This window comes from Zingiber officinale, chromosome 7B, assembly GCF_018446385.1.
Source record: "Zingiber officinale cultivar Zhangliang chromosome 7B, Zo_v1.1, whole genome shotgun sequence".
Taxonomy (NCBI): domain Eukaryota; kingdom Viridiplantae; phylum Streptophyta; class Magnoliopsida; order Zingiberales; family Zingiberaceae; genus Zingiber; species Zingiber officinale.
In genome coordinates this window covers 97,936,995-97,948,531 of record NC_055999.1, presented here as the reverse complement: position 1 = coordinate 97,948,531, position 11,537 = coordinate 97,936,995, and the positions used below count along the sequence as shown (strand labels likewise).

Sequence of the window (11,537 nt, the reverse complement as noted above, 5' to 3'; positions counted from 1 at the left end):
TTTGAGATTGTTCCTTTTAATTGTAATCAAAGATGTTTTCTTGTCTCTCGTTTCTTTTCTGAACAAATCGAAGAACCTAATGGATCGAACTCAGACAAGTGGTAAGCCTCAGAATCCGGAACCACAATCATCCTTAGGTGACCCCGAGCCCTAATCGAGGAATGGCAATATTGGCCTTGCCTTCTCTCTTCTCTCTGAAGGCTGCTCCTATTCATATTCCAATCCGTTATATTGCTTATATCTTCCTCTCTCTTTGGTTCTCGAGGTTCTCAAGTTTCAATCCAGATGTAAAGGATTTCACCCTCGCTATAATTGCTATATGGGTAAATTGCTTGACGATCTATCCAAAAGGAGAGCCATGTCCATGCGGTTTTCCTCTCTTGCATAGAGCCAACCATACTCTATGTGCTTTCCTGGGTGGGCTACCATCCTTTTCCATTCCACTACTTTACATCTTAGCTCGTCTCTGTCTTCGTCTTTGTGTCTGCCGATTCTATTGATGCTGCTATACTTATAAGGATGGCTCGACGTGGATCCCTATTCTTCTTTTCTTCCTAGTTCATAATTCTTCAATAGAATATAAAGTCGCTTCCAATCGCTTAGTTCCTAGTTCATATTTTGATTCATTCTAGCTCTAAGGGATGAAATAAGATAGAATAATAAAAGGGTTTAGTACACGTTTATGCCTTTTCTATAGAAGGAGTCAACTGAGTTCTGAACGAATGGGATCCTTGGTTTGGTAATGGCTCAATCTATAGATAGAAAGCCCTATGATGGGAAACTACCACGTTAGGTTTGGAGAGAGAAGTTTCTCCAGCAGGGATCTCAATCTACTCACAGCAACTTTAGCTGGGTCACTACCTATGAAGATCTGATCTAGCCTTTATTCAATAGAAAGAGGGGAAATTCTTCAATCCAATGCAGACCATCGACCTCCTGCGCCGGCAAAGACAGACTTTGGTGTTGACTGGCCAGCCTTCCACTCAGCGGATGGACCCGAAATCGCACCCGTTGAAAGCCCTGAGGCATGCATGGAAGAAGACCAATGGGACACTTCGGGCAGGAAAGATCTCTTTTTCACAATAAAGAAGATCTATTTGCCTCAATGGATGCGCGGCCGAGGTTGAGTGCCTTCTTTGGATCGCTTGTTCCTTCTCTTCTGAGGCTAAGCAGCTCAAGAGAGGGTCCAACCCCTGGTACAAGGGTGGTTAGAATAGGTTAACGTGCGCTATATAATAGGAATTGGCCCTATCTAGTTCAATCTTAGCATTCGACTCCGCACTTTGCCGGAGGCTTCAACGATGAACCAGGCAACGTGGGTTCTTAGGCTAGGTCTTCATGCAATTCTTCAATAGAACTGTGGGCAATTCAAATCCATTCTTCAGCTACTCCATCCAGATTAGGGGTCAGAGAGGGAGGTGTACGCTATCGATCTCTTCTATCTCTTCTTCCTCCCAAGAGAGAGGACCACTTCTCCGCTTTCCCTTCACTATCGAGCACTAGCCACCCTAGCAAGCAGAGCTATAAGCTAGCAAGGTAGCAATTCCTATTAAAGAGAGGTAGTCAGGTCCGGGGCAAGCAAGAGCAGCAGAGCTAGACCTCACCTTCCAAGTCGAGGTCGAGCTCCTTCAAGACTTCTTTCTCTAACCTGCTAATCTCCCTTTTAACCGGCCAGGCACTTTCCAAGACGAAGAGCAGCCTTAATAGAATAGATAGGGCGACCACTATCGGCGTCGTATTCAATCTCTCCCTGTACTAACTCATTGTATGAAACCCTAGGATCTACACAATCCATTAGTACTGAGCCTTGAGCTCTTCAGGAACTCTTACTGGGTCTTCTTTTTGGTTACACTATCATAAAGTACACGATAGGTCTCCCCTCCCTCTGCACTAGGCCTAGGGAGGAAGTTTCGTGAAAGCCGTCAAGCAGCTCCTTCCCGACTAAAGGAAAAGAAGTCAAGGAATAGTCTTGAATGAGTCTCCCAATTTGTCGCGAGCCAATATAGAAAGGGCTGCTTCCTTTTTCATTTAGGCGATATATTTCCCTGTTAAGGAGCTTTTTTCGGTTTGGTTTGAAGAGCACTCAACGGATAATGCCCAAGGATGGCCCAGAGCCAGGAATGAATAGCAATCTATTGAGTACATTTCCCGGTTGACTTTTGGGCATGCTTCGTTTGCTTTGCTTTTCTGATCTCATTGTGGACGTGTAGAGATAGGGACCTTCTCTATGCAATAAGGATCTCACTCTTCAAGACAGATTCTTGAAAGGTCAATCGTAGCCATGGAAGTTTCATTGCTGAATGACTTGTCCGCTACCAACTTCTTCCTCTATGGGTAGGGCATCTCTACATGTGAACCCTTGTATACAAATATTTCACATACCGGATTCCCGAGGAAGAAAGATAGCTTCTCTCCTCCTTGCTTTCATGCATAGCAGACTAAGAAGCTGAAAAGTGATCTCGCTGTACCCGATCCCCAAGTACTGACATTGAGAGAAGAGTGGAAGGGGAGACTAGCCTTATAGGGCACTTCCCCGGAGACTTCTCAACTCATGGAAGGAGCAAGGTTTGTTCTTTTCCTACTGAGACTGAGACCGGGTAAAGCAATACCACATTCTCAATACCCCGGCAGACACCGATGTAGGGCTTCGTTCTTCTCTTTTTCCTCTTTCCATCCGCTCTTCCCTAAGTGAGCGAATTGCATGTAGAGATCCGTAAGGGCTTATAGTTTAATTGGTTGAAACGTACCGCTCATAACGGTGATATTGTAGGTTCGAGCCCTACTAAGCCTACCACCCCCCTCTCTTCACCTGATACAAGGCAGTCGAACCGCTGCCCTTTCGATCTAGTCGAGAAGTTGAGCTGAATTGGCATCCGCTTGAGATGGGTTCTTTTAAGATTCATTAAGATGCGGTTCTCTAACCAGGTTCTCACAAAGAAAACATTGGAGTGGTGGGTATAGATCTGACTGGGCTACTCATAACTGGAATAGGGTCTATTTACGCCCTTTTTTCGGTGGACATGGCGGAGGCTCATGCACTTACACTTAGGAAAGGTTCTGACCTGGCTTTTTCTCTACAGCTATCTTCTCTTTGTATGTATGAAAAGAATCTCAGGTCTTGAAAGCTTTTCATAGTCAAAAGTGGTCTACAGATCGCAGTCTGAGGCCTATTGTTAGCGATGTGCAGCAACTCCTGATGTCCTACCACAGCTGGTCGGTATAAAGGGTGAACAGATTAGCCAATGCTTCGGCCGATTGGGTGGGAAAGCATCTTCCTGACTGACTGCGTCGACCTTACTGGGTGCAGAGTCCTCCACCAGATATTCTTGCTATTTTCAGAGAAGATCATCATTGGTCTGACTTAGGCCTTGATGTCTTTTGATTTCAGCTTTCAATGCCCGGAATAGGAAATGAGATGATTCGATAGTGGGAACTCATAAGCGCTCATCCATGGTAATCGAGGAGGCTATGCGCATTCGACGCCGGTGATCAATCAGGCAGGATAGAATTTTCCCTTTCCGACCGGATCAGAAAATGCTCAAGTTTTCCATTCTCAGTAGAATAGCCCTTCTTCCGCCTACCCTTGACTGGGGTTGGCTAGGGCCTTTTATTCATAATCATAGTATGTGGCTATCGCTCCTACTTCTGCTTGTCATTTTAGTACTTGTAATGTCTTTGGCTTCACGCTCCGCAACCTATCGGTCAAGTGTCTACGCTACTCACCTTTTAAATTGAGTGGCATTTGGGCCCATAGATAGAGTCATCCCATCCAATGCCTTTTCCTTAGCTTCTGCTTTCTGGCTTTCTGCAAGAGAGGTGCCAGGTTCATCAGGGGCGAAGAGCTGAACGTAAGGGAAGAGGCGAAGAGCTGAACAAAAGTTTCATCCTTTGAACTTTTAAGTTGGGACCTAAAAAACCATCAGCAGTATTTGAAGAGCTGAACAAAAGTTGAATACTTTTCACTTTTAAGTTGGGACCTAAAAAACCATCAGCAGTATTTTCAGAGCTGAACAAAAGTTTCATCCTTTGAACTTTTAAGTTGGGAAGGATTATCATATAACGTGAGACGATAGTCGACTGGAGACGTAAGGATCGAGCTCGACTGATAAGGCCAAAGAATACAAGGGTTAGGTCAAGTGGCTTGCCAGATTATTTCGATAAGTCCTCTTATCCCCATGCTTTTCTGCTAGAATATTTTATAACTTTTCATCCTATATCTAACGCAGGCCTGCTCTGCCAACCTAAGCGCCGTTCAGTATGCCTCCCGCTTACAGAGGGAGAATGAAGTATTAAGGCTCATCTTGAGGAGGTAGAGTTGCCACTAACTCCCCGCAATCCCCTTAACCCAACTCCGGGAGACCTAGCACATTATCTTCGATTGATTGGGGAATCTGCAGAGTCTGCCCGCAATATTTCTCATGCAGCTTTTGATAAGATAAAGGCCTTGGAAGCGGCTCTGCAGACAAGCGAGTCCAAATTGGCTTCTGAAGTGGAGAGACGTCGGGCGCTAGCGGTTGATCTGGATAATAAGGATGCCCAGTTGGCGAGTTTGCAGGAAGCCCGGGAGACTCTTCAGAAGACTTTAACTGAAGTCCAGGGTCAATTGGCCTCCCACGCCAACCGGGAGAAAACTCTTCAAAGCCAGTGGGAGGACAGCCAGGCAACTCTTAGATCAATGCAGGCCGACCTTCTGAAAGCTCAAGAGATTGTTTCTCAGAGCCAACAAGATTTGACTGTGGCCCGATCCGATGCAGAAAAGGCCCTGGCAGATATGGAGAAGGTCCAGGCAGAATTGTCTGACTACCGGGCGGGAGAAGTGGGTCGTCTACGAGCATACATGGCGAGCATACGTCTCCTCCCCCTTCTTCCTGAAGAAGATAGGGGGTTTGGTGAATCTCATGATCCGTTGTGGTGCGGGTGACGGAGCTCGACAAATGTTAGAGCAGAACCTACTTTGTGCTGCCCCCTCAGAGGACTTCTTAGATATCGATCGCCTAATGAGAGAGATTCCCGATGGGTCGCTTCCCTCCTTCAAGGATGACGACGATCTATTCCTTCTCCCGGAGCCTCCTGCTGACCCGGTAGACCCTGCTGACCCTGCGAAGACCATGCCTTGATGCGGCATTGTGTACTTTTTTGATGATAGATAACACTGAGATTACCCTGCTCTGTAAAAATGATGCTATCAAATCTAATCTTTTCAACCGTGTTTGATTTTTCTGCGATATGTTAATTTTCGATCTCTCCTTAGCTTTTCTTGACACCCTATCCATTGCCTTGCATGTTTTTTGACCGCCTTCAACTACCTGGAATGTTTCCCGACCCACATGCATTGCAGCCAGTACAGAAGTATCCTTCGACTCTCCAGTTCAAGTTTCAGTTGTCCCCGGTCGGGATACCCTTTTTTATCCCGACCTGTTCCTCTTATCTTTGCCTACTGACCATCGTGGCTCAAGTATGCCTCCCGGTCGGTTCGTTCTCTCGGTCGGGCCCTTCTCTTCTTATCCAAGTCAGGGTACTTCCAGATCTGGCACGGGTGGAGACCAGGCCGGGGAGGCTAGGCCACTTAAGGAAGCTGTCACGTCTCTTCCCAAAATTTTTATCCTCGTACTTTGCGCCAATGCTTGCATTTCCACATATACCCTCGGACGTTATTTTCAAAGAAGATCCGTCGGCCCTCTTTGTTCCCGCCTATTATTCTGCGCCGCTAGATGATGCCTGACAAGATTGCCCTTCTGCAAGGCGGCTATAAATAACCCCCTTTAGCCTTCGCCCCCACACTTTTGTGCACCTTCTTCCTCCTTCCAGTGATTCCTTCGTTGTTGTTCCTGACCCCTCGCTTTTGTCTTGATAGTTTCCCGCTCAATCTCTTCCTTTTGTGCCTTTCCTCATGGCTTCCCCCTCTTTTCTATCATCTCTGGTGACGATATGCTACCCAGGCTCATCCACCTTTGACGAGTTGGATCGGGATGACTTGCATTATACATACGGGGTTGAGGATGACCTTGCCCATGTGGTCATCCCCACCGGCATCCACCAATTTTATGCTCCCCCCGTGGGATACAGCACCTTCTTTAAAGAGCAATTTGTGTCGGGCCTTTGTTTTCCTCTTCATCCCTTCTTCTCTGCTGTGTGCCGCCATTTTCAAATTCCCTTGGGACAATTAACGCCCAACTCTATTAGGATTCTTTGCGGCTTTGTTGTGATTTGTGACGTTTGTGAGCTTGGTTGGTCCGCCCCCTTATTTAACTGTTTTTTCACCCTTCGTCGCCAGGAAGAAGGCACCTTCCACTTCCAACCCCGTCTCCGAATTTCTTTCTTCTCACCCCTGCCCTCTTTGGAGCCGAGCTGGAGAAGCAAATTCCTATTTGTTCGCTTTCCCCATGAGGTAGAATGGCCACTACAATGGCAATTTGCACCTCCACCGGATCCGCCACTAGAGGACTTCCATTTGGATACATCTTATATTGAGGCCTCGTCACGCTTGGCCGGATGGCAACTGGATCTGACACGCTTATTAAATGAAGAAGTGCTATCCTATTTTCGTTTGAGCCACATTACTCTAGAGACACCCTATTCGCTAGGTAAGTGTTAGAGTGTATACTAAAAGTCTAACTTTTGGTATAAACATTTATCTAGAAATAAGAATCACATTAGTCAAATGTCTACATTTGTGATAAATGTAGTTGTTCAATTAATTTATATTGTAGATAACATGGTGTGTGGTGTCACACACAGAAGATCATGTTATCAGTACCTTATAAATTATAAACAGTAGCTCACGACTATGATGGAAAGGAACAAACCATTGGAAGGTCGTAGTGTAATTAGGTGTTAGTTTATCTTAACTATATAATTATACTAGTACACTAAGAGTGTATTGAGTAGGACCATTAGAGGTCGTTTCTTTTATACTGACTTTATAAAGGGACAAAGACCTCAGTTATTATGGAAATGTGTGCTCTTAATCCTAATATAATAACAAGCACATATATTTGATATCTATTTCTTTAATTTATCAATGGGTGAGATTTAGTTCGATGAATCAATAAGCCCGATAAGTTGGAAAATGATATCACTTATAGTGTGTGTTGTTGATTATAGAAGGAAACTGTGTCATAGTAATCTAGGTTGAGAATGTCCCCAAGAGGAGCTCATAAGGATTGTCATGTTAAACACTGCAAGTGGACTTAGTCCGACATGACGATGAAGTTGAGTGGTACTACTCTTGGAGCTAGATATTAATTAAGTGAGTTGTCAGTAACTTACTTAATTAGTGGACATTTGTTATCTTAAACACAGGGAGACTAACATACTCATAATAAGAAGGAGCCCAAAATGTAATTTGGGATTGGTGCGGTAGTTCAATAATAGTTCTTTAGTGGAATGAATTATTATTGATGAAGTTAAGTTGTGTGTTCGGGGCGAACACGGGATGCTTAATTTCATCGGGAGACCAAAACCAATTCCTCCTCTCGGTCCCTATCGTAGCCTCTAGTATATAGAGATTTATACCCACCGCATACATACCTTCTTACCCATCCAATGGGGCCGGCCAAGCTAGCTCGGAACCCAAGCTAGGGTCGGCCAAGATCAAGTGGATGAGTCATGTAGGTGGCCGGCCAAAGCTTGGGTCCCAAACTTAGGTGACCGGCCACTAGAATATTAAAAAGGATTTTTATTAAAATTATTTCTTATGTGGATATCATGATTTTAAAAGAGAGTTTAAAAATTAAAAATTTCCTTTTATAGCTTTCTACAAAAGATTAAGAGAAGAGATTAATCTCTTTCCTTATTTGTAGTTTAAAAGGATGATTTTAATTTTTGGTAAAATTTTCCTTATTTGTAAATCATTTATATGTTTAAAAGAGAGTTTAAAATTTGAAATCTTTCCTTATTTGTTGATTAAAGGAGGATTTTAAATTTTAAGAAAACTTTTCTTTTTAATTATGTTCATGATTTAAAAAAGAGTTTAAAATTAAATATTCTCTTTTATAAGTTTCTACAAAAGATTAAGAAAAAATTTGATATCTTTCCTTATTTGTAGATTAAAAGAGATTTTAATTTATAGAGATAACTTTCTTTTTATCCACATGTTTAAAAGAAAGATTTTAATTTATTAAATTTCCTTTTTATAAACTAATCATGCAGGGATAAAAATTATTGAGAAATTTTTATAAATTTCCGGAAGCAAATAAGGAAGTTTTAATTGGTGTTTAAAATTTTATTTGCTTGGAGATTTCTTGGTGTGGCCGGCCATTGCAAAATTGAAAAGAAAAATTATTTTTAATTAAATAAATTTTCCTTTTCAATGGCAAAAGAATTAAGGAAGTTTTTATTAAATTTTCCTTATTTGCCAAGACCAAGGATTATAAAAGAGGGGGTAGAGGAGGCTTCAAGGCTAAGGACTCTATTCTATTTTTCTCCCTCTTTTCCTTGGTGGTGTGGCCGGCCCTTTCTCTTTCTTCTTCTCTTCTTCTTCTCTTTGTGGCCGAACCTCTTCATGCTCATGGAGTTTTAATTGGTGGCCGGATCTAGCTTGAGGAAGAAGGAGAGAAAGCTTACATCCCTTGGAGCTTGGTTGGTAGAAAAGATCTTCATCTTTTGGAAGCTTTGTGCTTCGCCGAAATTTGAAGAAAGGAAAAGAAGGTGCTTTGGTGGTTTCTCATCTCGGAAGATCGTTGCCCACACAACGTCCGAGGTTAGAAGAGGAATATGGTAGAAGATCAAGAGGTCTTTCTAATAGGTATAACTAGTAATTTTTCTTTCCGCATCATACTAGTTATTTTTGGAAATAATACCAAATACAAGAGGCATGCGATTCTAGTATTTCGAATATGTTGTTCGATGTTGTGTTCTTTTATTTTATTTTATTTTATTTTTCCTTATGATTTGATTGTTCTTTTCGGTTAACCTAAAGTTATTTTAAGAAATTAAATATTAGCTTTCTATAAAAGGTTTTGTCTAGTCGGTGGTGGTTGCTCCCATATCCAAGAAGGTCATGTGCCTCGCCACGTCAGTACTGGGAACCAATTATGGAAATTAATATTTAATGGAATTAATAACTTAAGGTGATTTGGGTCGAATGTGTTAAGTTCCGCAGGAGACCCAAGTCAAAACCTAAAAGAACGAATAGATTAAGTTTTGGATCAAACGTGTTAAGTTCCGCAGGCGATCCAAAATTTAATTTAAAAGAACACATGGTAGCTAGGAAAAGGTTCAGACCTTTGTACAAAATTTTTGTACAGTGGAACCTCTAGGTTTTCCGAGTAGCAACCAACAGTAAGTTCCTCTTGTAACTCTCTTTTTACCTGACACCTTTTATTTCTCAAATCGCATCTCACCTCCTACTTTGTCTTGCACAGTTGAGGCTTTAACCCATGCTTAAGAGGTTTTACCGCTTCCCTTAAACGACGCGGAGATAATGAGGCGAGGCCGAGTTATCTTGCAAAGGAGACCACTGCCATTCTCATATTCAACCTCTGTCGGGAGGGCTTCTTCTGCCAATCCCAGGTCTGATCTCCCTCGAAGAGGATCCACTGCTTGCAGACGTGCCTCTGCTGCCCGCTCTGCTCCTCCCCGTACTGAGCGTTCTCCTCGACCTGCTGTCCCTGCTCGTCCTCGGACTTCACGTTCAACCCGACCCGTTGCCCGGGCTTCCTCCCGGACGTCGCCGTCAACTCGATCCTTTACCCCGACCCCTCTTCAGACAATGGATCCTCCCCCCACCACTTATGTCCCAGGTCGAGGTCTAGGTCGAAGAGCTAATGTACCCTACGCCAGTGCCGCCTTCCGGGGAGCTTCCCAGGCAGCTCGCCAAGCCCGTTATGCCAATGAGCGGTCGGCTCATGATATCCCCGCTCCTTCTAGACACAGGGTTGGACTGCCCTCCAACGACTCAGACTCGGACGACCAGCCCTTGGCTCAAAGGCGTCGTCATACGACCCCTGCTGTTGCGCCAGACTCCGACCCTTCCCCCGTTCCTCAGTCACCTCCTACTGCAACACCGACACCAGTCCTGAGCCAGGCAAATAACCCCCCTCCATCAAATACTCAGGTCGAACCTCCGTTGGCTCAACCTTCCACATCGCAGCTACCGCAGGGCGGTGAAGCAGGTCCAGCCACTCGCCCTTCTTCCACTATACCATCAGAGTTTCCTCAAACGCCCTCTTCAGCCCCTTCTGGCTCAGCTGCGAGGCCTTCACCACCACCTCTTGGCTCGACCGCTGGACCTTCGCAACTAACCCCACTTACTCATCACTGTTGTTGCACCGCTGTGCCTTCTGAGATGAAGTTATTGTCCCAACAAGATGTTCCTACCATCTCCCTTAAAATGAAAGGTCGCTTGGCCACTATATGGGAAGAGAGCCTGCAGCAAATGGACTCCCTACCTCCCCCTACTCAAATGGACAGATTCTCAGAAGTGTATATTAAGGTATTTTCCCTTGACCTTCCAAATGTTATTTTTCCTGCTCTTATCAGATATTTCCTGGGTATTTCATGTATTTCAGGTTTGTGCTGAGTCCCTGGTAATAAATCAGTCCTTCCACACTACTCATCACTAGAACAAACTGCTGCAAGACAGGGTGACCGAGCTAGAGCTACAGCTGAGCGATTCGGCACAAGATAATCACGCTCTGCGAGCCGAGATAAAAGACCTGACTAAAAGGAATAATCATCTAGAAGCATCCTTGGCTCATGTTAACAACAAGTTCAAGGCCCTCGAGGAAGAGAAAAATCAAATCGACGTTGTGCACCAGCAGAGCATGGACCAACAAGCTTTGGAGCACCAGCGGGCCATTGATCAGTTAACCCAGAAGCTGCGGGCTGCTGAGACTTTAGCACAGGAGCAAGACAAGAAATTAAAATCTCAGGCGACGCAATTAATGACCCAGGAGGCAGAACTCTTGGCAACACGGGATGAACTGGCTCAAGCCCGGGCTATGGCGGAAGGGGCCTCCACGGCTTTGACGATCTATAAGGATGGGGAGCAAGATCGCTGTAAACAGAGTTGCGACCTGTACTTTTGTTCCCCAGAGTTCTGTATACAGGCTGGATAGCGCTTCTCCACGTCTGTTATCTACGGGGCGGGTGGGGCTCTGCGTCAACTTTACGAACAAGACTATTTAAAGTCAGTTCCGCCTCCTGAATTTTTAGATCATGACTGGATCCTTAAAGAGATCCTTGATGAAATTTTTGCACCTTTCAAGTGATCTTTTCTTGACTACTTGTATATAACAACTTAGTAATTTCTTGAAAATACTTTGCTATTATTCCGCTCATATTCTAAGCTTATTTTTGCCAGAACTGCTTAGCTGGCCGAAAGGAAGATTAGGACATACAGTTTCTGCTCTTACAACCCTGCATCGCTCTATCCGATCTGCTTCTTACCCGATCTGTCAATCAAGTGACAGCTTAGCTCACAGCCCGACTTACTCTTCTTTACACATCATCAGATTCTGTAAGGTTTCAAGTAGTTAGCGTTCCATGGTCGATCTAACTGCTTGCCTCGATCATCTTGTAAATAATAGGCTCCG

At 44.2% G+C, this 11,537-nt stretch overlaps 1 protein-coding gene across 1 annotated transcript; it reads left to right on the top strand.

The window, feature by feature from the left end:
- Positions 1-9,712: 9,712 nt before the first annotated feature.
- LOC122004600 (ATP-dependent helicase brm-like) lies at positions 9,713-11,060 on the top strand. The gene is made up of 2 exons (XM_042559462.1): positions 9,713-10,435; positions 10,566-11,060. Exons 1-2 carry the CDS (start codon positions 9,713-9,715, stop codon positions 11,058-11,060), a joined length of 1,218 nt encoding a protein of 405 aa, XP_042415396.1.
- The last annotated feature ends 477 nt before the right edge of the window (positions 11,061-11,537 follow it).